At 37.3% G+C, this 27,390-nt stretch overlaps 1 protein-coding gene across 6 annotated transcripts in view; it reads left to right on the top strand.

The window, feature by feature from the left end:
• The window catches only part of LOC127581648 (dyslexia-associated protein KIAA0319-like protein), a 78,601-nt gene that overhangs the window by 21,467 nt on the left and 29,744 nt on the right, over positions 1 to 27,390 (top strand). For all 6 annotated transcript variants that reach the window (XR_007957979.1, XM_052036216.1, XM_052036212.1 and 3 more), the window contains exons 3-12: positions 1,276 to 1,994; positions 8,215 to 8,425; positions 9,388 to 9,489; positions 13,695 to 13,792; positions 17,282 to 17,369; positions 20,016 to 20,108; positions 21,333 to 21,465; positions 25,620 to 25,848; positions 26,218 to 26,341; positions 26,806 to 26,938. Coding sequence is in view for 5 of the 6 variants with exons in the window: in XM_052036216.1 (XP_051892176.1) it covers positions 1,276 to 1,994; positions 8,215 to 8,425; positions 9,388 to 9,489; positions 13,695 to 13,792; positions 17,282 to 17,369; positions 20,016 to 20,108; positions 21,333 to 21,465; positions 25,620 to 25,848; positions 26,218 to 26,341; positions 26,806 to 26,938 (1,930 nt within the window). In the remaining variant the exon portion in view is untranslated. The remainder of the gene's footprint in view (positions 1 to 1,275; positions 1,995 to 8,214; positions 8,426 to 9,387; positions 9,490 to 13,694; positions 13,793 to 17,281; positions 17,370 to 20,015; positions 20,109 to 21,332; positions 21,466 to 25,619; positions 25,849 to 26,217; positions 26,342 to 26,805; positions 26,939 to 27,390) is intronic.

Raw genomic sequence — 27,390 nt, 5'->3', positions numbered from 1 at the left:
TTCATAAGTCGTGGGATCGAGTTTAAGAGCCGCGAGGTAACGATTCAGCTCTACAAAACTCTGGTTAGACCACATTTAGAGTACTGTGTCCAGTTCTGGTCGCCTCATTATAGGAAGAATGTGGAAGCGTTGGAAAGGGTGCAGAGGAGATTTACCAGGATGCTGCCTGGTTTAGAGAGTATGCATTATGAGGAGAGACTAAGGGAGCTAGGGCTTTACTCATTGGAGAGGAGGAGGATAAGAGGAGACATGATAGAGGTATACAAAATATTAAGAGGAATAGATAGACAGCCAGCGCCTCTTTCCCAGGGTGCCAATGCTCAATACAAGAGGGCATGGCTTTAAAATAATGGGTGGGAAGTTCAAGGGAGATATCAGAGGGAGGTTTTTTACCCAGGGAGTGGTTGGGGCATGGAATGCACTGCCTGGGGCAGTGATGGAGGCAGGTTCATTGGTCAAATTCAAGAGATTGCTAGATAAGCATATGAAGGAATTTAAAATAGGGGGATATGTGGGAGGAAGGGGTTAGATCGTCTTCGGTGAGGTTTAAAGGTCTGAACGACATTGTGGGCCGAAGGGCCTGTATTGTGCTGTACTGTTCTATGATTCTATGATTCAAAGCAGTTACACTGGTGAAACCAGATGGTTCTGCTCGAAGGAAAGATAGAGGTGTACATAATCATTACTGCTTCAGATACCACTTCCCTATTTCACCTGTTCCCATTAGTGGATGATTCCGGAATGTTGGGGTTGGCGGAGAAGCTGATTTGCAGCTTTGAGTAAATGATATAAAGAGGATGTAAGAAAAAGATATTATGTACATTGACTAGTTATCAAGAATCTACAGCCTGTAAGAGTGGTGGAAACGGAATCAATCCAAAGTTTCAAGATTGATTCAGTCCTGAAGGAAAATAAAGGGCCACGGATTGAGCAGGGCAATAACTCCAGTGGGATTGCTCTACCATTAGCTGGCATAAATCAACAGTCCAAACAGCCTTCTCCTGTTTGTTATGACTCTTAAATTCAATAAACACCAGTAGCAGATATGGTGTTCCCTAACTCTTCTGTAAGCTTATAGTGAATTTGCTAAATACAGGACTAAGTTTTAGCAGACAGATTTGTTGGACCCTTGTGTGTTTCAGAATGAATACTTGGGGTCTCTGGTTAAGTTTTGCTTTGATCTAAAGGTGAAACAAGAGTGACACAGCTGACTAAGTTCAAAGGAATCTTTCACCTCTAACAATTAACACTTTCTGCATGTGTTCTCCAATGCAGGTGCAAGTACAGAGAACTGTTGGACAGTAGCGAATCAAAGAGGGATGCTTGTACAAAACAGACGGGAAAGTCAATTTATGGAGGAAGCCAGTTCTATTCAGTCTTGCAGAGACGCCTGCTGTCGGAGATGCCATTGTAATGTGGCATGGCTACTGGAAGGAAAGTGTTACCTTTTGGACTGCAGACTACAAGGAAGCTGCCAGCTTGACCAAACAGACAATTCCAACTCTATTCTAATATTTATTTCTAAACTTCTGCCTTGTGGGGATTCACAGAGTTCCATGCGCAGAATTATAAAAAAGAATTTTCTAGCCAGGGCTAGAACTCTTAATTTGACCAGAATTAACAGAAGACCAATTACAGACCATTCTGGAAATTCTTTGGTAGCAAAGAAAAGTAACATATTTACCAGGACAAGACGTGTGGTATCCGCACCCTCTGATAGTCTTGTGAAATTTTCACAAGTCGAAAATTCTACTTCGAAACAGACGCAAACAGCACTGCTTATTGATGACAATGAGAAATTAAGTCCATTTGGAAATGTAGAACAGCAAAGCACTAACAATTTAACATCACTACAAAATGCAGAAAAAGATGGACAGCCCTATAAAAAAAGTCTCAAGGAAAATAATAACACTGTGAATGGCCAAGGTACTGAACAATCTGCTCCCATTTTAGATGAACGAAACTTAACAGTGATGCAGACTCGGCACCCTGAGGTAAATCTTCAAAGTTTTAACATAACCTGATATCTAGACTTACTGCTTACAGAGTTTGGTGTGTGATTAATATTTGTCATTTTTGAATTGTTAAAAAGTGATGGTTATTAGTGAGTATACTTAGACTGCTTTTAAATCTTCACTTGGTGTAAGTGCTGGTTGGGTGATTCATCACAGTGGAATATCATTGTACACAAGTTGCTTCGTAAGCAATGTTCATGTGCACCCATTGCAGTGGTAGCAGAGTCTAGAGAAAGGATTTTTTTCTGAAAGTACACAGTAATACGTTGGTGTTATAATGGTCAGTATGTTAACCTTTAACCTTTTGATTAAGAGATTGCAAAAATAGACTTTACTGGTTTGGTGATTGTTTACACATTTTGCAAAAATGGATGTCTAAATTGTCTCATTTTAAAAAAAAGCTGAAATAAAAACAAAAAATCCTGAAAATACTCAAGTTAGGCCACATCTATGGGAAGAGAAATGGAGTTGATGTTTCAGGTTGAAGACCCTTTTGTGGAACTGGGAAGAAGACAAAAGAAACTTGTTAAGTTGCAGGAGCTGGGGGTAGGACGAATGGCTCTGATAGAATAGAACCAGGGTGATCATGGGGGGTAAACTGTAAACAAGATTAACTTGTCATTGAGTGAATGGGAGCAGTTAGAGAGCGAGAATGTAGACAAAAGAATGTGGGAGTTGTGAAATGCAGAGCAGAAGCATATGCCCAGCATTAGGCTGGGCATATCCTCCACTCAGAGGGGAAAAAGTGTGGGGGTGTTGGAGAGGAAGAACAACAAATCAGCTAAGCCAGTATCACAGATGGATGACTGATACCAACATTGAAATCAAGTTAACTGAAGCTTTAAACTGAAGTCCAGAAGGCTGCAGTGTGCTCAGATGGAAGATGAGGTGCTGTTCAAGCTTGGATTGGGCCTCGTTGTAACAGTACAGGGGGCTACAAACTGATTGGTTAGAATGGGAGTGGGATGGAGAATTCAGGTGGCAGACAATACTAAGCCACTGCATTTGGTGTTTACAATGTGGCCTCCTCTTCACTGAAGAAACCAAAAGCAGATTGGGTGGTCACTTTGTGGAACATCTGCATTCAGTCTGCGGGGGTGACATTGAGCTTCCAGTTGCTGCCACTTTAATTCTCTATCCCACTCCCACAGACCTATCGGTCTGTGACCTCATATATAACAGTGAGGCCCACCATAAGTTTCTTTTCTCACAGATGCAACCTGACCTTCTGAGTAATTCCAGCATTTTGTCTTTATTCTCGATTTGCATCTCAATTTTTTTTAAAATTTTCCCCCATAGAGGAGCTGTTGTAAACTGTAAATGTACATTTAAACATCTAACAAATAATACTGAAGTTGCCATTTTCAGTATGGAAAACTTGAGGCAATTGCAGGTGGAATGTGGTCTGAACGTTAGTTTGCTAGCTGTGGTTGAATGTATTCCTGGAAGTTTCATAACTTGAGGGCCAGCAACCCAACTCAATCAGCCTCTTCCCCATCCCTCTCCCTCCCACTCCATTTCTAACTAAAACTGAAGAGCTCTAAACTTTTTTTAATAAGGCACAATTATTGAAAGGTTTTATTATTTTACTTCATTTCCTTGCAACAGTGTTCAGGCAATTAATCTTGAATTTGTGGAATTCCAAGACATTCCTGCAGAATAACAGCATGATTTGAATATGTGATGTGTGTACAGTAGCCTTGCTACACATGGCACTTCATTTTACCTGGCTGTGGGATGGAGGAAGGAAGGTGCAATCAAGAAAATTACGTGTATAAAGTATGGGAAAAAGGATGCATTCATTTAAACCAGAATCTTTGCTAAGCATGTTAAATTATCTTTTAAACTTGTTTTTTTATCTGGCTTTTTGACTTAAATATAATTTTTTTGTTCTTTTGTTGCTAAGTGGCTAATGCACTGGGCATCATTGAATGGGCATCATTGAATGGATTGATAAATATCAGAGCTCAGAGCTAATAAAACTAATATATAATTCTGATGTATTTAGTTCAACAGCTGAGATTTTGTTCTCCTAAAAGACAAATTCTTTGTGTTAAATGGAATTTTATTTTGTCTTAATACTATTTTGCTGATTTATTTCTAAATTTATACTGCACAAGTTTTATGTTATTCCTTTTGAATTCATGTTGGGATTGTTTGAATTGACTGTGCATTATTGAAATGTAAAGGTGTGGAGAGGAACACTGTACTAGATAGGATAAGAAGTATCTGCCAACCAGCTACAGGGCTGTAATGCGATCGAGTGTTCAAATGGCCCTGAGGCAAGACTGGAATGCTTTATGGAAATGGGAACAGCAAGATTGAATTATGCTTAAAAGGAGAGTATTAATATAGGGTGTGGTACTTGAAGCAAAGGATCTCCACACATTGATCAAAGCTAAAATACATTTTGAATCAAATCTTTTGCTTGTGTGTAAAAAAAGAAATAGTTCATGTCTGTGTAAAATGACTGATATCTTAATTTGATGAGATATTGATTTTTCACTTGGCTAACCACAGCAATGATTTGAAAAATGAAACGGGTAACTTGGGCTAAACAATTTGCTAATCACCCAAAAGAGGGAGAATCTATTGGATGCTCAATTTAATTAGAATACAGTGGCTTTTTTTTTAAACTGACATGAGTTGAAAATGAATATTATTAATTACACTACAGTATTTTTATTCTTTAAGCTTGGTTATAAGCTATGCTATTCACAAAATTGATTTGGAATGGTGTTCTGTTTTTGTATTTGGTGCTTAATGGAAAATGCACCAGGCATAGTTGAAAGCTGATTAATTTGCATTTGGTGACCATAAACTTCATAAAATGTTTCTAGCCTAGTAGCTCATTGAACAGATTTTTAATTGTGGATTATGTATTTCTATTTTTTTTCCTGATGAAGAAATATATTTGGAAAATGCAGAAGTTCAAGCTACATCTGTGATGAAAGAAAGAGAATTAATGTTTCAGGTCAATGATCTTCTGTGTTCTGTTGAAAGCTTAGATCTTTCCCTTTTTCAGTAGTTGCTGTCTGTTGAACATTTTCTATTTTCATTTCAGATTTTTAGCATAATAACATTTTGCTCATTATCTTTATTTGTCCCTGTAATTTGCCACTTCACATTTTATAAATGCTGACCCATATTTTGTCTTTTAAATTGTATTTGGGCCATTACCAGATTAGAATATTTTCTTAAAATTTTCTGCCCATTTTAAGTTGTCAAACTGAACTCTCTATCAGTAAAAAAAATGCTGCCTTAGGGTGGAAAAAGGAAGGCGAGGACGTGAATGCCATTCTTGTTCTGGGCAAGAGGAGAGGGGTTGAGAGCAGATGCCTGGGGCATGGAACAGATGCGGTCATGTCAGATTTTATGGAGTGGAAGTTGAGGATAAAAAAAACGTGGGAGGGGTATCATTGGAACAGATAAAATTGAGTAACTGAGAATGAAATGGAATCCATACAAGAATCGGTGTGGGGGATAAAAGTGTGGTTGAAGTAGTTGGGGAGTCTGTGGGTTGTTGCAGATATTGGTCACTAACCAATCCTGTAAAATGGAGATAAAGAAGTTTTTTAAAAAAAAAAGGAAGGGAAAATTAAGAACCGGACCAGGTGAATATGAAAGGGAGGGGGTGAACAGGGGCAGCCAAGATGATGAAACCTTGAGTTCTTTATTAGAGAAGGAAATGCCATTGATGCAGCCCTTGATGTACCAGGACAAGGGATCTGAGTAGTACTGAAAGAAATAAAGTTCCATGCAGAGACTTCAACCCATACAGATTCCCATAACACCTTTGATTTAGAGTGAATGAGTTCAGTTAAAGCGGATGTTCAGTGTGAGAACATATTCAGCCAGGCAAAAAGAGGATGCTGTTCAAGGGGAAGTGATTGGGGAAAATTAAGTTCTTCTTAATTATAAAGGTTTAGTTTAATGATTATAATTATTTAGGTCTTTCGCTAATTTGGTTTTTAATTATTTAAATTTGTCTCAATTATCTTAATTGTTTGTTTCTCAATATTAGAGTATTTAAAAATCCTTGCAGCTTTAACAGCTGACAAAGCTGTAGACCCAGCTTCATTGGCCATCAAAGTATTTGGGGCAATTTCATATTAGGTCTCCTGTGTACTGTTACTAGGCCACACCTCTGGAGTCCTGGACACTTTATACCAGCAAGTCAGATCCTTTGCATCCAGACTAGGCATGTTCAATTGGCTGACCTTGGGCAGCATTTGTGGGCAAGAAAGATGTCAACAAGTTCTGGCCCAACTAATTGATATTTTTGCAGTTATATTTTGCAAATGGATTGGTATCCGGTTGTACTAGTTGGGGAAGATGTTTGAGATTGTATACGGAGGTGATAAAAATTTGAAATCTTGGTTCTCCACCGATTGCTGTAATGATGACAATTAAAACAATGTGTTCCAATGTTGGCTCATTTTCAGTATTAAGCACACTCCTGATATAACTTCTGAGTCATACAGTGAGTTTCTCATTGGAATGCCGTTAAAAATACTTGGTATCGATGCAGAAATATGAAACGCAAGCCTTAAGTGTGAATTAAACTGATCAAATTAAATTTTACTTGTGTATGGTTCTCTTACTGGATCCATGAGTAGTATGGGAAAAGGAGTTGAACCATAAAATTCTGAGCATCCAAGTCTGATTTGAACCAAAGCAGCAGTTAGGCTCCAAGACTGTAGTTGGAGAAGTTAGCAATGAGAACAAGGGAATGTTCAGTCTGTAAGAACGCGTTTTTTCACTGCAATAGAGTTGCAGTTAGCACTCAACAGTACATGTTGTGAACAAGTTATTTAAATTTTTTGTTTTGAGTTTCATGTGCTCTGCAATATTCATGATATTACTGCACCCACATTCCTCTAAAGAAATAATTTTAAATGAAAGGGCTTAGCTAGCCTTTGGGCTATAAGGGTTAAATTTTTGCTTGGTTCCCCTTCTGTCTGTGAGTTTATCTTGCAAATAGCAGAAAGATGAAGAATATAAAAGTGTTGATTTTGTTCCATGGTAATGTTTTACTAATGTAGCTGATCACACCAGGCTTGGAACTTGGAGTATTTCAGTCATCCTATTCAACCCTGGCTTTCGGAGATGAAAAGTGACCCGCTTCTATTCTTGCTGCTGTAAAACAACAAATTTCAAGTCATATAAGTCAGTGGTAATAAATCAAATTCTGATTCAATGATCCATTTTGTGCAGGCACCTCCACAGGTTCTTTATTGCCTGCTAGTGAAGTCGCATTCATGTTTTATAGGCTTTTAAAAAATATATTTATGCATACTCTACATTCAATATTTTATGGAAGTATTTTAAGGCTACTGTATTCTAAATTGTGCATTCTTGGACAGCTTTTGAAATTTATTGTGCAACAGCTGGAGCCATAGAAAATAAGAGCTTGAAGATAGTACTGGAACTATATAAAACACTAGTTGGGCTTTATCCATGGGATTGCATTTAGTTGTGCCCAGCACATTACATGAGGGATGTGGTAACAGGAGCTTGGACATGATTGGGGGAAAATGACCACCTCCTGTTCTGAATGATCTTCTCCTGTACTAAAGTTTGTCTGATCCTGCTGCATGATGTTGTGGGAGGAATGCATTGCTTTGGGACAGCTTATTTTGTTCTCAGGCTCTGACAATTGGTATTGAGGATTAAAGGGGTCTATGCATTGGAAGCTTTGTAGCTGGGGTTGTTGCCTTTGTCATTGTTTGTGTTGTGCAGGTCTTCAAGAATGGGCCACTGTTCCAGAAAGAGTGCAGTTATGTTATTGTAAGGCTTCATATGTGTTTTGACCACCTATTTGTTGCATGTGGGAATTGACTATCTCTCTGAACCTTTCTATTCTGTTTTGCTTAATTCCTTGCCATTATAGTAAAAGTGCCATAAAAATGAAAACCATTATAGCCATGAGACCGTTCACTACCATGTCAACTGTTTTAGATTGAACATTAAAATGATATTGCTCATTGGTATGGAATAACACTTAGGTATTATATGGAAAACTCATTCAAGTATTTGTATCTTTCAGCTCTAATAAAGTGGAATTAAGTTCCTGCACTAATAGAAACTATTTTTCTAAATTTGGTTAATCATGTTTATTAACCTTTTCAATTAAAGCTTTAAGGAAAAGTTTTGATTCTATTCAATTAAACTTTTGTTTTCTTATTGCTTTGTTTAGATTGCTAAAGGAACCTCGTGGCCAAACACTGTCCCTTTGGTTGTTCCTCCTGATTCTAAATTGTCTACTCCATCATCCAGTCAGAAATGGATGCAGATGAATACAACAAATGACAGTATAAATGGGACATTCTCAGTGGTCACTGTTACATCCCCACCTCTGAATACCACTGCTGTAACTCATGCATCCAGTATCACAAGTGCCACTATAGGTGAGCTGAATGTATTAACCTCGTGCATCTACTGTAGCAATTTGCTGCTTTGCTCACCTCCTGTACATTTTCTTGCTAGTGATTGATAATCACAGTGTAACTTCAAAAAAGGTTTTTCATGGGAGATTTGAATTAAAACCTCTGCGAATGTTCAAATTTACTGATCACAACTATCACTTTTCATAGCTCATGAATGTGATTGTATTAGGAAGGAAAAGGCCTTCACTTCCATCTTGGGATTCATAGAGTGCATTATAATGTGCTTTGAAGTCTAGTCACTAATGTGAGAAGTGTCACAGCCAACTTGTGTACAGTCAGTGAAGGAGACCCAGTAGTCTGTCTTTTGAGGATGGTTGAGAGAGAAGTATTAACAAGGATGTTAGTAACTTGTAGAGAATAGCTCCCATGATCATCTTAATAATACCGTGGTTTCTTTTTCATTCATCTGAGAAAACAGATGGGATCTCAATTTATCTCCCATGTGCAGCATGGAAATGTGACAGTACTGCACACCCTCAGCATGCAGTGGTGCGTGCCAGCCTAGGTTTTTGTGCTCGGGCCTATGGAGTAAGTGTTGGCCTCTCAATCTTCTGACTTGAATGAGAGAATTGTCAATTGAGCCATAGCAGTGAGTTGGGGGGAGAAAATGGAAAGTTCTCCAAATGCTGGAGCTAAATGCCCTTTTAATATCATTTTGGATTTAATTGGACATAAATTTGGATTTAAAAAAATCATTCACCTTGATCCAGTATAGTTATTGACATAACCAGCAGAGCAAGTAAAGCTGAAAGCAACCTTTGTGAACTGAAATTTCAACAGCATCTAATTAAGTAGATTATAAGTGATTGTAGGTCAAGCAAAGGAATAAAGAACTGAGCATTAGAGGCTTATAGAATCATAGTTGGTTTGGAGAGAACTAAAACAATTATCCTTCTATTAAAACATTGTTTATGTTGTCTTAGTGGTAAAGGAACTGGTTGTTTCTGCTGGGAATAGCGTGGAGATAACTCTGCCAACGGATAAGGTTGATCTGAATGCCTTTGTGTTGCCAATTTCCCCTGAAGGTAAGCAATTGGATCTCTGTTTCCTCTTGAGGGAATGAATCAAGTTTGCCAATATTCAAATCGTTCATCTATATAGCTACACACAAAACACTGGAGGAACTTGGCAGGTCAGGCAGCATCTATGGAGGGAAATGGACAGTTGGCATTTTGGGTGGAGACCTTTCATCTGGGCTGCCTGAAATATCAACTATCCATTTCTCACCATAGATGCTGCCTAACCAGCTGAGTTCCTCCAGCGCTTTGTGTGTTGCTCTAGATTCCAGCATCTGCAGTCTCTGATCTCTTTAGCTGTTTAGTTTTCATAATGGAAGAACACTACTTACTGTATGTTAATGTTTTCCAAGTCTAATCTGTAGTACAGAACTATAATAGCTACACGGGTCTGTCCAAGTCAGATTGGACATAGGCACGAATGTCCAAGACCTTGCCTTGTTTCAGGCACCTACTACTCTCTGTTTTCAAAGAAAGCTTGCCTCACCTTCTTTAAATGATTCCCCCTCTCACCTTAAACCTATGCCTTCTGGTATTTGGCATTTTCACCCTGAGGAGAAAGATTCAATCATAATTTTATATACTTCTATCAGGTCACCCCTCACCCTCCGAAGCACTAGAAAGTTGGTGATTAATTGAAGTTAGAGTATTTTGGAAAAATCAACTATCATGTGGATTGCATTCATTACCACTACCAGACTGGTTTATCACTTGACTGTAAGTCACCAATATAGGGGAAGAAAAGTGCGGTTAGAAAATAAAACTTGTTGTGACGTTATTAAAACATATATTCAACTGTTCTCCTGCTGTTTGTGATGTGCATAAATGACGTGGATGAGTATGTTGATTGGTGAGTTAGTAAGTTTGCAGACAATACCAAGATTGCCAGAATTGTGAATAGTGTGGAAGACTGGCGACAGATACAGTGTGATATAAATCAGTTGCAGATATGGGCAGAGAAATGGCAGATGGAGTTTAACCCGGATAAATGTGAGGTGTTGCACCTTGGTAGGACTGATGTCAAGAGGCAGTACGTTCTTAAGGGTGAGACCCTCAACAGTGTTGAAGAGTAGAGAGACCTTGGGGTGCCAGTCCATGGCTCATCAAAAGTGGGTACATAGGGTGGTTAAGAAGGCTTATGGAATGCTTGCTTTCATTAATCAAGGTATTGAGTATAAGAGTCAAGAAGTTATGATGCATCTCTTTAGAACTCTTGGTAGGCCGCATTTAGAGTATTGCATGCAATTCTGGTCACCTCACTATAGGAAGGATGTCAAGGCTTTCGAGAGGGTGTAGAGGAGGTTTACTTGAATGCTGCCTGGGTTACAGGGTATATACTATCAGGAGAGGTTGGACAAGCTTGGGCTTTTTTCTCTGGAGTGGCAGAGGCTAAGGGATGATCTGTTGGAGGTGTATAAAATTATGAGGGGCATAGATGGGGTGGACGAACAATATTTTTTTCTCATTATTAAGTGATCCAATACCAGAGGGCATGCGTTTCAGGTGAGAGGGGGTAGGTTCAGAAGAGACGAGAAGGTAAGTTTTTTTTACTCAGTGGTGGATGCCTGGAATGCATTGCCTGATAGGGTGGTGGAGACAAATTCATTGGGGGCTTTAAGAGGGGCTTCGATGGGCATATGAATGAGAGGAAAATGGAGGGATATGGGTATTCTGCAGGTAGGAGGGATTAGCTATGTTGGCACAACATTGTGGGCCAAAGAGCCTGTACTGTACTGTACTGTTCTGTGTTATTCAAAATATGCATAGTTTAGTCGGGAGGCTGTCTCTTAAAGTGATAGAAATGGTCCCCGGCAAAAAAAAAACTGATGCAACATTGAGGAGAATGTTATTCTCAGTAACTCATTGTGGACAAACACCTTGGAAGTATTTTAGATTGCTATATGTTCATGTTTGTGAAAATAGTTACCAAAATCTTCATGGGTTCTACTTAAGCATGGAATTCCAACTCCCCTTTTCCTTTTGTATGGAAAGTCTGATACAACTATAATGCTTGCTGGTTTGATCTGCTTTGAATATCTTATTGTAACAATAACTATCCTGCAGGTTAATATATAGCCTGGTAAGTACAAGCCATGTGCTGTGCATTTTTTTAAATGTTAAATTTATTTTACATTTGTATGGTTTACAATAATTATTTGCCGTTCTCTAATCTTGTATTTAACTTTTAGTTGGAATATTAAATACATTAAAAATGTTAATGTCTTGTATGTGTATTAAACTGCTAATAAATTGAAGAATGGGAATAGACCTATTGGCTGGAGTGATTTTCTAGATTGTAAATGCAAATTAATTAGTATGTTAATTGATGTATTAACGTGTATTTGGTTAGTTAATTGATCTAATGAGAAGTAATTACAATAAAATTGATTCTTTCTGATCTTAATTAGTTAATTTAACCATGTCTACAAAGTGAATTGAATAAGCAGTTAATAGTATTTTATGTAATAGATAATTATATAACAAAATGGTAAGGGTCAGCTGTGTTCCAATATCATTTTAAAAATGCTATAAACCTCAATCACTATTTTGTGTGAAATAAAGACTTTAATAAAAAAATTCCATTTATTTTTCATTATTTAAACTAGCTTTTCAATACCATTTCTTAAAAGATATTTGTAAAATTCTTGATTGCTTCTGCACTGGATTTTACTAAATGAAATTAATTCTGAAAATAGGGTTAATTTCCCCACCCACTAGTGGATATTTTGCAACATTAAACTAATCCAATTTTGATACTTAATTTGATAATGTTAATCAAATTGCTTGGGACCAGTCAGCAACAGGAAAACTCTCTCTGGTAATACAACCATAATAATACTATATTAAATATGAAATAATCTGCCCTGATTCTTATTTCGTGTCCTCCAATGACATTGAAGGTGGCCATTTGGCCCATTAATTCTAAGCTGGTTTTTGGAGCAATCCCATTTCCCCACTTATTTTCCTACAACCTATTCTCTCTCGCAAACCCAACTCCATCCTGATTCTCCTACCACCCACCTGCACCAGGACTAATGTACAGTGAGCAATCAACCTGATAATCAGCATGAGACCTGAGTACCTGAGGAATCCCACACAGTCACAAGGAGAATGTGCAAACTCCATGCAGTCAGCATCGGAGGTCAGGATCAAATGCAGGAAGCTGGAGATGTGAGTCTGCTGCATCACTGTGCAGCCTATATGTAATAATTCATGTAATAACTTCTCAAGCTCTTTGACTCCAAGTCAAAATTTCAAGTCAGTGTGCTGTTTACATTCGTTTCTCCAGTCAACTATTCTTTAAAAGAAATTCAGCCATGTAGTCTGAGCTTTCCTTATCTTGGGTAAAATGGCTAACCCTTTCTCTTGGGGCTGTTCGGCCAACTTCTGAAGTCTTACTGGACTTTCCTCTAAGGGAAAAGAAGGGTAGCTCTCAGCAACTACTTCATCGATCCTGCTTTGAAATGCTCACATCGTGAGTGAGAGCAGTGCTCTTGTGTCCTATGAACAAAATTGAGAATTGTGATCAGTAATTCACTGCAGTCATCTGAAATAATTTATAAACCTGAACTGATTTACACTTTTAAGGCTTTCCCTGTCTGTGATTAACTTTAAATCACTTGTTTGGAAAGTAGTTTAAAGACCAGTTGATTTTGGTTGTTGTAAATTGTTCAAAACATATTTTAAAAATGAAAATTTGTCGTTCATCTGTTAATTATTCTTGTGCAACTAATACAGTATAATTCAATATAACATGTAGGCTATACAAGAGAATTAATGTGTACATGAATAACACCTTTAGTATAATCCATCATTCAGGTTTCGCATTGCAACATACAAGAGATGAAGTCTTGATTTCTTCAGAAAGTTGGGTGGAGAATTTTTAAAATTAAATATCTGACCACCTGTTAGTTCAATTAAATCTCACACTGTATACAATTTCTGTTATGAATGTCATTTGGCTTGGACTAGCTAGGTTAAAGTATTGATAATAGGATTTCTTTAATCAATATCAGTTTATCAGCTGAGGTGCTCCTTCATGAGAGCTCCATAACATTATCTTTAAATCTACTAATCACACCTTGAGTGTGAAGACTAGCAAAAATTCCCTTAAGGTGTTCAAGTGTGTATCATTGATTTGATGTGAAAATATTGTCACATCAGGACCTGATTTTAAAGTGCAAACTGAGTCTAATTCTCTAATTTTATACAAGGCACAAGCTATAAGTATGATTGGCAACTGATTACACACCCACATGACTACGTGGGAGAAATGGAAGGTCAACATTTAAAGACTCTTAAACTCTCCAAAGTAAGTGTATGAAAATAATTAATGACCTAATCATGTGACTGAAATTGTTAGTAGATTTTTTTTTTAAAGTTATAGTTCTAACTGTGTAAATTCAACTCGAGCAATGGATGTTATGATGTGAATTAATGTGGTATGTTGCTGGGGGAACTATGTTGTTAATGTCAGTTTTCTATCTGATGTACGTTTATTTAATTAGTTCTCAACTGAAGTCCCATAACTTATGTTAGCCAGTTATTAAAAAGGATTAGTACTCTTGTATAACTGTATGGTATTCAATTTGGAAAATTCTGCTCTGACTCCATAAATCCTTTCTTTCTGCACAAATCTTGAATAGAAAGTAAACTTTTTTAAAAATCGTGCTTGATTTATTTGTGATGATAGCACAAATCAAGTATAATATTTATCATTATTTATCACAGCAAGAATTGGCCTGTTGCAGAATTGAGATATATACATTTATTATCCATTATTGCTCCTGAATTAAGAAGGTATTTAAGAGTGGGCCACATTTGTGGGTCTGGTGTCATGTACAGGCCAGACCAGGTGAGGATACTGACGAACCCTGTCAGTGTTTGAAACAATCCAGAATTTTTACATTTACTGTTATTGGGACCATTTCTATGAATTTCTAAATTTTATTTAATGCTAGTCCAGTAACTCTACCACCATGCTACTATTACTATGAGAATTCATTTTTTGTTATTCCTGTTAAACCATGGCTTTACTGAAGTGTTACATCATTGAGTTACACAAGATGTTTACCAGTCAAACAGGAAGTGACCAGGATGTGGATTAGGTCTATAAACATGTTAATTTAACCAGGACCATAAATGTAGACTTCAATGCTAATTTTGACCTTGAAATTGATGCAGATGACATGATCAGAATCACAATGAGAATAGTGACTGATTTTGCAAAAGATTACAGCACTATTAATGAATATAATGCTGTATTCTTGGTTTTTGTCACAACAACTTGTGGCTTCCCGATTCATTGCCACTTTTTACATTTGTCTTAGTGTTGCACTGTAGACATAGTTTTTTAAAAAAATATTGTCTTTCTATGTGCCTTCCTCATTCTAATATTTTCTGTCATTGTTTCTTTCTCTTTTTCCATGCTGTGTCTGTAATTTGTGTTTGCATTTAAAAAAAACAGATTGGCAGTTTCTTAATATTTATTCTTAACAATTTCTGTGGGTCTCAAAGTAAATAGCATTAGTTTCTCCTAGAAGTGAGTATATATGTTAGCGTTAATCAGTGTAGGAATCTAATTGGTTTGTGGTGCCATCTGGTTATTGCAGTTGAATGTGCAATGTTAAAGGCTCATATAGGTTGGAAGAAACAAGGAGGGCATCATTACAAAATAAGTTTTGATGTTTTGTGGACAAGTATGCTCTAATATATATATATATATAGTGTGTGTCTGTGTATGTATATATGTATGTGTATATATATAAATATATAGAGCACATAATATATATTTCATAGCTTTACATAAAAAGTATTTCTCTTAAGAATTAGAACTATGTATGGGTTTGTACCAGCACTCAATAACTTCATGGCTGGTCATGCAAATACACTTACCTGCTTGATTCCCCATGTCCCCTGATGTGCAAAAATATATCAACTTCAGCCTTGACTACACTTAACAACTAAACATGCACAGCCCTCTTGGACACAGAATTATAAAAATTAGAAACCTTCTGACTGAAGAAAATTATCCTCATTTAGTTCTAAATAGCTGATCCCACATCCTGAATGTGTGTTCCTTTGTTTAGAACTCCCCAGCCAGAGTGAACAACTGCTCTGCATCAAATATATCAATTCCTCTCAGAATTGTATATTTCAGTGCTATTATTTAAAGATCTTTTAAACTCCAGAGAATAGAGGCCCGTTTTTCCTAATAGGACAATGTCCTTGGCCAAGGAATCAACAAAAGTAATGAAGTGAGGCCTGTAAGGTAGGTATATCCTCCCTTTGCACGGAGACCAAAACTGCATAATGTAGCTCCTGATATAGTTGCAGAACTTCCTATTCTTGTACTCTGCAGTCTTGCAGTAAAGGTTGACGTACCTTGAGTCTTAATTATTTATGCACCTGCCTGTTAATTTTCTGCATTTCATGTACTGGCAATACCTGGTTTCTCTGCACACCACCACGTGCTATTGTTTCTTCATTTATGAAATATTCATTTCTTACTCCAAAAGTCTGGAAGGGGCTGCCAAGAACAGCACCACGTTACATTAAATTCGGGTATCAACCTAGGGAAAGCTGTAGCACAGGACTCCATGAATGCTAACCAGCATTCAATAGCCAGAAGTGAGTGTTCCTATAACAAGATCATGTCAAAGCACTCTATCCCTGCTGTGTAGTGGTGAACAAGTAGACAGCTAACAAAAGGGAGCAGCCTTTAAGATATGCACATCCTTGATGTTGGGCCCTGCCAAAGACACACTGATGCATTGGCAACTGTGTCCAACTACAAGTGCTAAGTGGATGATCTTTTCTCCTGAGACCTTAGCCTCACAGAAGCCAGTCTTCAGCCAATCTGATTCACTTTACCTGACATCCAGAAGCAGCTGAGAGCACTGAATATAGTGAAGACATGGGACCAGACGATACCAGCTGTAATACTGAAGATTTGCACTCTGGAAGAAATCTTCCCTTTATCCAAGCTGTTCGAGCATAGCAACAACGCTGGCATCTCCCTGGCAATTTGAAAAGTTAGTTAGATATGATGTATTAGTAAAAAGCTGGATAAATCTGTTCTGGCTAATCACTATGCAATCAATTTATTCTCAGCATCTGTGTTCTAGTGCTGTACTGCATATGGCATTTTTTGCCCATTCACTTGACCTGTAACATCACTTTACAGATTCTTTACACCTTCCCCACCCAGCCTTGTATCGTCAACAGACTTGGATTTGTTATGCTGTTTTTTAATCTGGGCCACTAATTAAGTGGCTGAAGGGGAAGCACTTTGTGGCAGTTCACCTGTTGACAGTCTGTCAACTTGAAACTGACCTAATGACTCCTCCTCTTTTGTTTCCTGCCACTTAAACTATCCTCTATCCATACCGACATTATCCTCAATCCTTAGTGAGATAACTTACTGTGAAAATCTGCATATGTGACACCCACTGGTTCTCCTTTAACCGGTTATTTATGTCACTTCTATATTTCACGAAAATTCATCAGGTTTGTCAAACACAGTTTTCTTCCCAGTCACACAGATTTTCTAAGTATTCTGTTATCATTTTTTTTAGTGGATTTCAGCGTTTTCCTGATGCTGATATCAGGCTAACTAGTTTACCAATTTTGCTGTCCTTTTCCTTTCTTGTATTAGGCCAGCCTATTACAGAATCAAGGGAAGTTTGGAAGATCACCACTAATCAATTCGATTAATATGTGTAGTCTTAACACAAGTGTAATGTTTGTGCTGTGCATTGCACATTGAACTAAATGGTAATTTGGTTCTTTGATTTTTCAGCTTTCAGTTGGTTTCTACATGTTCAAGCTAATTGTTCAAGGAGACAATGCATATGGAGAAGGATCAGTGAATGTGACTGTTAAACCAGGTTTGTATTCATGATTTTTAGATTGAATCTCGTGTAGCAGGACAGAATGGCTGAGAACTAAAAATCATTAACGTGTATGTAGCAGCAAATTAATTGGCTCAATGTGGTGATGCATTGTCAAAATTAAATTTCAAATATTTTAAAGAGCAATGCGTGAGGTTAGAAACTAAATTATGAAAAGGGAAGCAAAGTGAAATAACCCAAAATTATTTAACCAAAGTGAATTAATACAAAAGCAAAATACTGCAAATGCTTGAAATATGAAATAAAGGCAGAAACACTCCAGTCTATGAAAAGAGAAAGAGTTGAGGTTTTGTGTTCAAATAGATGTTAATATTTTAAATTAGTATATTTAATAGCATGTGCATAATATTCCTAAAATCCTTGAATATTTTCCAGAATGTGTTTTCTACTTCTACATACCTTTTAGCATTTCTGTCGGATCACAAGATAAACTGTAAATGATCTTGTGTAACGGCAGACGTAAATTGATGATCTGTTCCTGTTTCAAGCATCAAAACCATCATTATGCAGAAGATATTCATCTACCGTACAGATTAACTTGTGGGATTTTAAATAACCATTTAGTAGCAATTTCAATATATAATTCAGGAGGTCAGATTTTTAATTGGAGATTTTGAGGAATATTTTGTCATTAGTCAAGTTTTGCAGAGGAAATTCATACATTTATTAAATTTAATGTTAGTTGATTTTACATTGGATTGCACATGAAATTCAAAACCAGGTGTAGTCTTTTGAAGAAAGTGTAGTTAAAGGGTAAAGAGTAAATAAACCGAGGCACACAGGTATAATTCAATCCCTGTTGTGTTCTTTTTGTACTGTAATTAATGTCAATATTATATTTAAGCCCTTGTACCAACGTAATTATTGTCAACTTTTTCCATTATAAATTCCAGTGCCTATATTTATAATAGAAACCACATATGTAGTGTTTTATAATTAAGTCTACCTTGAAATACATCCACTGACAGGAGCCTGTAGTCATAATGTAACAAGCTTAAGAAGCAGTCTCCATCATAAATGGATATTGAATTTCATAATATGAAATGCGTAGACATAACAGGTCAGAACTTGTGTAGAAATACTAGCAAAGTAAGTGTCAATATGTTTGGGACTTGCAAACATTCCCTGCGTGGAAACCCTGAACTTGCTGGCTGAACTTGCTGGCTAAACTTGACTGGAAAATTCCCAGCTATTGTCTGATGGAGTCCAATCACTGAGCACAAGCTGTTGCAGTTCCCCAGCAGTCTGCTCATTGAACTAGCTAAATTTGGCATAGAAACAGCACAGCCATTTACTTACTAGCAGTAAGAGAAAAGGCCAGACATAAGGTAATTTACATATTTTGTATTGAGTTTGCTTTATTGTTTTAATTATTTATTTTCTATTTTTATTACTTTTTAAATTTATATTTAGTTCTTTTGGAAGTTTGAATGTTGGTGACATTAAGAAATATTCGAAGCCCTTGACAATTTTGACTTCCTGCAAAGCCCAGTAATGTGGCTTTGTTGGCTTTTGTTTTTTTTCCCCCCAGGTATTTCATGATCTTGCTTTGTTCTGGTCCACTCCAGTGACAGCACTATGTCACAGAAGTCCCAGCAACTGCACAGGGCCTCGTCATTTAGGATCAGGATGGCACTTACCAGTGATTCAAGTTTGGGTGGGGCTCTGCAGAATGCCAGTTAATACTTTTTTTGTGAGTCAGTGGTGAGAATAAGTAGCTCAGTGCTGGTGGCAGGTTCTGGCCCACAATTTTCAAATCGTACCAGTGAATATTTTGATATTTAGAAGACTTCAAAAACTATTTTAAATATATATAAAAATTATTAAAAATTTAAAGCCAAAACATTTGAACTCTTTCTAATTAAATGTATGTTAATTTCCCTTGTAATTACCTTTTCCCTCAAACTTGCCTCTTCAATCAAATGAGTGGAGTTGTTGTTCTTGTACCAAGCTAACCCTGCAGGTTCAAAGGGCAAATTTCATGTTGTTGTGGGAAACCTGACCTTGATAGCACTCGCATGATGCAATGATGGCAGTTTTTTTCCTCTGTCATCCAATCTAATGGCTTGTTATGAAGGACAACAGGAGTTGCTTTTCCAAAAAAAAGACAGAATACCCAACTGGGCACTTAGGACAAAAGGAAGGGAGTGTTCTGATCCAGTAATGGTCAAGAAGTTGGTTCAAGTTATCCTCGTATGGGCATTCATGAGGAGTCCATTGTCAAACCACAGAAAAGAAACTGCTGACAAATAATGGCCACCAAGTTCCAGGCACCTACACTTGAGGAGAAATCCCGATTAATGCCACATGGAACTGTTGGTAATTGCTTCCTGAATCTGAGCCATACTTTCAGTTGCAATCATTTGAATATCCTAATCTTGAAAACAGCTTGCATGTGAAATATTGAAAAGGTTCTTCTTTACCCAAAGGTTTGAAGTAAATGAATTTTATTCTAATGATGAGAAGACTATTCTGTGAACCTGGGTTTGTTGCTGCTTTGTTCAAGCTGATCTTCAATATACCTTTTGTTTACAGCAAAGCCACCTTTTAGTTGAATTTTTTTTGCCAAATCTGCTCCTTTTAGTATTGCTTTAATTTAATTACAAATGGTTTACTTTACAGCACCTCGTGTAAATCAATTGCCAGTGGCTGTAGTCTCTCCAAAAATGCAAGAGATCTCACTGCCAACAACATCTACTTTTATTGATGGGAGCCGTAAGTTCACAGATTTACTTCAATGTAACACCAATCTGCTATTGGGCTATAATTAGAATTCTGTTAGGGTGTTTTTCCTTTTCATAAGTTTTTTTTATATTATCTCCTTATTTGAATTTTGCTGTCTGTTTAATAAAAAAGTGCAAAGGAGGAAACATACTGTTTATAAACTGCTAAGTGATACTAACTGAGTGGAATGTTGGCAGATGAAATTTAATCCAGACAAGTGTAAAGTAATGCCTTTTGGGTTGTCAAATGCTACCAGGGCATATACAGTAAATGGCAGAGACCTAGGGAGTGTTGGTTTATGGAGAAATCTTGAGGTGCAATTTCATAGTTCCCTGAAAATGGTGACAGGTGGATAAGATAGTGAGTGAAGAAGGCACTTGGCATGCTTACCTTCATAGGCTGAGGCATTGAGTATAAGAGTTGCAACATGTTGGAATTGCACAAAACAGTGGTTAAACCACACTTGGAGTATTGTGTACGTTTCTGGTCACCACACTGCAGGAAAGATGTGGTAGCATTTTAAAAAAAAGACTGCGGAAAAGATTCACCAGGATCTTGCCTGAAATGGACAGTTTTGGTTACAAGGAGAGATTGGATAGGCTTTGTTTGTTCTCACTGGAGGGTAGGAGGCTGAGGAGTGACCCTGTAGAGGTTTATGAGATTGAGGGGATAGATAGGGTAGATAATGAGGGTCTTTTTCCCAGGGTAGTAGTCTAAAACTAGAGATCATAGATTTAAGGGAAATCTGAGGGGCAAGTTTTTCATGCAGTGTGGATATATGGAAATGTCCACTGGAGGAGATGGTAGAGGCAGAAACAATTAGAATGTTTGAAAGGTATTTGGACAGGTACTTGGATAGGAAAGAAGCAGTGGGGTATGAGCCGAATGCAGGCAAATGGGATTAGTGTAGATGGGCATCACAGTTGACTTGGACGAGTTGGCCCAAAGGGCCTGTTTCTGTGCTGTACAGCTCTGACTCTGACCAACACAAACATGAATAATTATCAATTATCATAAGCTTTGACCAGAATTCTGTTTTGTACAAATATTTAATTTGTTAGAACCAGAACAAATTCCCATATGCCTAGAGTCCAGCATACAATTAACTGCTTTTCTGGAAAACCTATTTTGAAGCCATTAGCATCATGATAATTAATTAGCATTGTTGTAATACATTATCAGCTGAATTTGAAATGCATATTGTTCTATTTGCAGAAAGCACAGATGATGATAAAATCATAAGTTACCAATGGGAGGAGCTGAAGGGTCCATTGCGAGAGGAGAAGGTGTCAGCAAGTACTCAGATATTAAAGCTGACTAACTTGGTCCCAGGAAATTACACTTTCAGGTACCTAAGTGCAAACATTTAAGTATACATAAGACTTTGTGCTGGAAATGAAGTAAATCATTTTTTTTCCCAACCATAGCCAGTGGGTTGTAACAACATCCCAGTTATTGGATGCCAGCATCCAGTTTAGTAGGAGGTACTATTATTGAATTTTTGGATGCTTCAACACAATCTGAAACTGCACGGTGCATAGTGAATTAGCTGGATATATTCCTGAGGCATAACTTCGATGTTCTTCCCCTTTTAAATGCATTACAGAAAGGGAATAAAATTGTAATTCTACCCATTCTGCACTACCCAAGCTGGCATGGTGCTCTTTCAGTTAGCTCTTGGATCTAGTTTAGCTATTACAGCTGGGAATGGTTTATACCATAGTTTGTTTTCCTCCATTTGCGGAATTGCTTGATGGTTATTGGATGGCATGACTAAGTATGACAACTCACCAGGTGGAGATTATAAATACAAAGCTGCAGTTTAGCATGCTACAATACACTGTAACTGTATTCCCAGATTAATTGTCCAAGAAAATATAATTAGGTTGCACATTTTTTTTCATCAAAGCATACAGTTGATTCGTGCTGAGTTATCTAAAATCCTGTCTCAATTGTTAGTCTTAACACTATTGGGAAATACGAGATGTAAATAGAAGATTCATTCTTGGTGATAGATGTTCCAAGATCGAGTATCCACTGGGTATCATTTCAGTCATTGGAAGAGATTACAATTGAATCATAACTTGCCTCAATGTTTGTAGGAATAAAGTTCATTAATGGACCAAGACATGAATTTTGTTAATGTAAACCAAGCAGAAATAGAAGTGTCTACTGTTGGGGGAGGGATGCAGTAATTTGTAATGATTACAGTAAATTTAACACAAATTGAGGTCATTTAATTTGTTTCTGCCCATTACTGAAAAAAATCATAACTAGAAACTCGAGACTGCCCCCTAGTGATTTGCATTTATTGCACATGCCACATGGAAGCTTGTTTTACTGTTCAGTTAATTGGACTTCAGGGACTGGATCTCATTGGGTGATGCCATTGGTCCTGAACTGATCTATTGGTGTTTAGACACAAATCCTGGACTTGCAGACAGATTTAAGATGCAAATTGTCACTTTCCTCTGGCTGGCAGGACCTAATCTTGCTGGCATCTCATCAGAAAATCACCTCTTCAATCTTGCACCATATGAGAATCCATTTCATTGATTTCTTTGGTAATTGTAAGGTTTTGCATTTGGAGGCAAAAGGGAAGTTAAGTCAGTTTTCAATTATCTTACATAAATTTTAACTTAAAATATTAAAATTAAACTTTTAATTATTAAAAACAAAATCAACAATGATTGAATGGTGGAGCAGACTCGATGGGCCGAATAGCCTAATTCTACTCCTGTATCTTATGGTCTTATCATCTATTTTTAATTTCTGAAATTTACTTTGATTTTAGATATCCCTCCTAGCTTGTACAGCTGGCACAGTTGGAATTGGGTCTTTGCTGGCTATCAAAGTGTTTATCAGTGTTTCAGCAGTCGATCTCAACTCTGCAGTGCTGGAGGCCCTGCCTCCACAGAGCTTTAACAGTGGGGCCTAAAATGCTTCAGTCTAGTTTGATTGGCCATCTACAAGCAGGCCAGTTAGGGATAAAGTGTGAGGGCATAAAAACATGTTTGATCGACACAATCCTTCCTCCCAGCCCAATATTTCCTGCCTAGGACTCTTTCTGCTAAACACAAATGTGGTCTGATCCATGGACTATATAAGTGAAGGATCAGTTCCTCATTACATGTTCCACCTCTGTTGAGATGGCTAATGTTCTTTTAGCCTTCTTCATTATTTTTTCCTGTACTCCTGAAACAGCTGTTTTTTTTTAGTCACCCTCTAGTCTATAGGTCTATAAACCTACAGTTATCAGTATTAGACTTCATCTGCCACAGGGTTACCTACTCATTTAGTTATATATCCCTATATCATTTTCTGCTGCCATCTGTGGAACTTACTTTGCCTCTTCACTCAGTGGCATCTACATATTTGGATATGTAGCACTCTTGTTGAATCATCCAAAGCACCAGTATATATTGTGAAAATCTGAACAACTTAGTGCAAATACCTGAGGAATGTTATTTGACACATCAATTGTAGGACATTAATTTTTTTTTACTGTACTGTTTCCTATCTACCTGCAGCAATGTAGAGCTTTCAATGTACTTGGTAGTGACATATAAGGAGATATTAGAACAGGTGACCAACTGATAGTCAAGGATATAAAGTTATGCAAACATAATAAAATTAAGAAGGAATTCCAAATTAAGTGCCCAGAAAACTGAAGGCTTGGTTGCCAATGAAAGAGCAAAAGAAACAAACCCACATTATAGGGTGATCTCTCATTTCATCAGCTTCTTACCTATGCTAATCATAATTTGTACCGATCCTTGCCAACTCAAGTAACCAGCCAATATGAGCTTCTATCAAAAGCACGTACATCAGGATATATATTGATTCAAAGTTATGCCAAGTGGAGATAAGGTTTAGTAGACAGAAAATGTGTTCAAAGGCAAACATTTTAATATGGACACTTTTTTGAGTTCTTTGAAATTGTAAATTATTGTGGTAACACAACAGATGTACTTAAATTGTGATTCAGTAGGTTGTTCTAAATTTATTGTACTTACCCTGTGCAGTGGGAATGTTCAGACTTTGTTTCCATGCTGCTATGATAGCTACCATGAATCCTTACAACTCAGCTATAAAATGTATTTCAATGCTCCCATTAATTTGTATTTACATACATCAAACAGTACAGGTAACAAAAGATCTTGGTGTTCCAGCTTTATCCATTAGCCATTCCAAATTTCCATGTCCATGATATTGAAAAAGGCCCATAACATGAAAAATAAAAGGAAGATTAGGGCTGAGTTCCATGAGCCATGTTAACTAAGCATGGTGGTAACATAAGGCTTATGGCCTTAGTTTGGACATCTTCGTATTTTTAAATGACACCTACATTAAACTACTTTCATCTTGATGTTTTGGAGAGAGTGAGTCATATACCATAAGATTTAAATACTTTTAAAAACAAGGTCAGGCAGCATCTGTGGAGAATGGAAAAAGAGTTAATGTTTCGGACAAATTACATTAGTTAAGCCTTGCTGCTTTTAAAAAAAAAAGCTTGATGCACAAATCTCTCTTCTTGTAGTTTTGTTTATTTCTGTATTTTCTGAAGGATAGCATCTTAGTATTTCAAAGAGGTGTAATTTTAGGTGGTCATACAGTAAAGAAATGGGCCCTTCAGCCTATCATGTCCACACCAACCAATAATTCCCACTGATGTCAATCCCAGTTTCTAGTACTCGGCCCACAGCCTTCTCTGCCACAGTGTTTCAAGCGCACATCTAAATACTAAAGTGTTGTGTGAATGCCTGTCTCCACTACCTCCTCAGGCAGTGAGACAGAGTCATTCAGCACGGGAAAAAGGTCCTTCGACCCAACTGGCCCATGCTGACCAGGATTCCCACCTAAGCTAGTTCCATTTGTCTGCATTTGGCCCATATCCCTCTAGACCATTCCGATCTATGTACCTGTCCAAGTGCCTTTTAAATGTTAGTAATGTACCTGCCTCAACCACTTCCTTTGGCAGCTCATTCCATATATAGGCCACCTTCTGGGTGAGAAAGTCGACCAAATATCAATCACCTTCCGGTGGGGAAAAAAAAATCAAGTCCCCTCCTAAATCTCATAATCTTTATATTAAACCTATGTACACTGGTTAGAGATGCCTCTACCAAGATACAGAGTTTCTCACTATCTACCCTATTTGTGTCTGACATAATTTTATATTCCTCAATTACGTTCTCCCTTGGCCTTCTGCACTCCAAGGAAAATAAGTCTAGCCAGTGCATTCTCTCAGAACTGGAAAAGCTCCATCCCAGGCAACATCTTGGGGAATCTCCTCTTCACTCTTCCCACTGCAGTCACATCCTCTGAATAATTTTAATTCAGCATTGATAAGGCTTTTATCTGAATCTTTCTGCCTTTTAAAGTAATAATTATAGCATTTGTTGCTAATTTTGCAGTGTTTTGTTGAATTGGGCATTTCTAATGTTATCCGGGAAGTATGCTTGGAAGGTTGGCACAATTTTATTTCCTCTTTTTTTTCAGCTTAACAGTTGTGGATTCTGATGGCGCTAGCAACTCAACCACAGCGTATGTTACTGTGCATAAAGCAGTGGATTATCCACCTGTAGCTAACGCTGGTGCAAATCAGGTCCTTACACTGCCCAAGAATTCCATCATGCTCTATGGCAATCAAAGCACAGATGACCATGGTATTGTCAGCTATGAGTGGTCCTTAAGTCCAAAAAGCAAGGGCAAGGTGGTTGAAATGCAGGTAGGAAAAATTCAAGAATATTCTATTTTGAGGGATAAAATGAGCATGTTAGTTATGAAATTAATAATAGTGAATCCACACATGAAGGAGAAAAAGCCATAAAGCATATAAATCCACATGGTTCTGGTTGATAAAAAGGTAAATTAAATTTGGTATCATTCATTTGTAGCAATGTGTTCAGAGAATTTAATCAATTTTGTCTGACTGAAATGAAGTTAGATAAATTCCAAAAACATTGCTTTGATCACCATAAGGTAACAGAAGAGAAGGTTTAAGTTGGTATTGCTGCTAATGTACTATGACTGTTTGTTTGTTTTCTACACTGAATAATTATTTAAGAAAATAACAACATATTTTCCTCTTGTTCAGGGTGTACGAACATCATCACTCCAACTATCAGCAATGCAAGAAGGGGACTATATCTTCCAACTAACTGTTACAGATTCAGTAGGCCACCAGGCCACCGCTGAGGTGATGGTTATAGTACAGCCAGGTATGTGTTAAAGAGGCCTGGTTGCACAAACAAGTGTTACATGTTTTTGTTCTCTAACCTAATTTTTGTTTATCATGCCTGAGGAATGTAATCAGTGTTGCTACCCATAGGTAATACGTTGTGTATTTGAAAGTAGCCAGGTGACATTTTTACACAGCTGTATGTTACAGAAGAACCAATTTGCATTCATAAAGCATCCTTTCACATCCTTGTGACATTGCAGGTTCTTCAAAAGTGATCAATTGCTTCTGAACTGTAATTATTTTTAGGCAAAAGGAACAGTCTGTTTGTGATCAGCAAGATTCCAGAAATGCACGAGTCAAATGATCAGCCAAACTTTATTGGTTGTTTAGGTTCTTCACCTTGGTTTAATATCTTACTGAAAGCATAGGATTTTCAAAAATGCAGCACCTCTGAAGTTTGACACTAAAATTTATTTTCTCTTGTGTTACCAATTTTTGCAGAAAATAACAAAGCCCCAGTAGCAGACTCAGGACCTGATAAAGAGCTGACACTCCCTGTGGACAGCACAACATTGGATGGCAGCAAAAGCACAGATGACCAGAAGATTACATCCTATCTTTGGGAAAAAACAAGGTTAAAAACACTCATTAGTACACTCATATAAACCAATGGTTTGTCACGGACTGGTCCATTAAACATAACTATAGTCAAACAAAAAAATTTAAGTTACCTGTAACATTAAAAAGTCATGATTGTGTGCTTAACAGCATCTTTGTAGGTAAACAACATTGCTAAAGGTTATTCAGTTTCATTGTCCAGATAAGAATTTGGTATTTAATAATTGTGCTGCAGTGCTGATATCCAGGAGAATTTCCTTTAGGGCACGAGCAGCACAGAACTGGGGGAGTGCGCTTTGGCAAATGTTACCACATTGTCCTGTCAAGAAATGTTCAACTTCAATGTGTTGCCTTCATGCATTGACATGACATAAGCTAGCCTGATCCTTTAAAAACACCTGCTAAGAGCAAAACGTGTAATTTAAAAAAAAAACTCTGCTTTATTCATCCAAAGTCTGGAAATCTGAT

Source organism: Pristis pectinata, chromosome 22, assembly GCF_009764475.1.
Source record: "Pristis pectinata isolate sPriPec2 chromosome 22, sPriPec2.1.pri, whole genome shotgun sequence".
Lineage (NCBI taxonomy): Eukaryota > Metazoa > Chordata > Chondrichthyes > Rhinopristiformes > Pristidae > Pristis > Pristis pectinata.
Note: the sequence above shows the minus strand (reverse complement) of the source record. Positions and strands in the feature narration are given on the sequence as shown.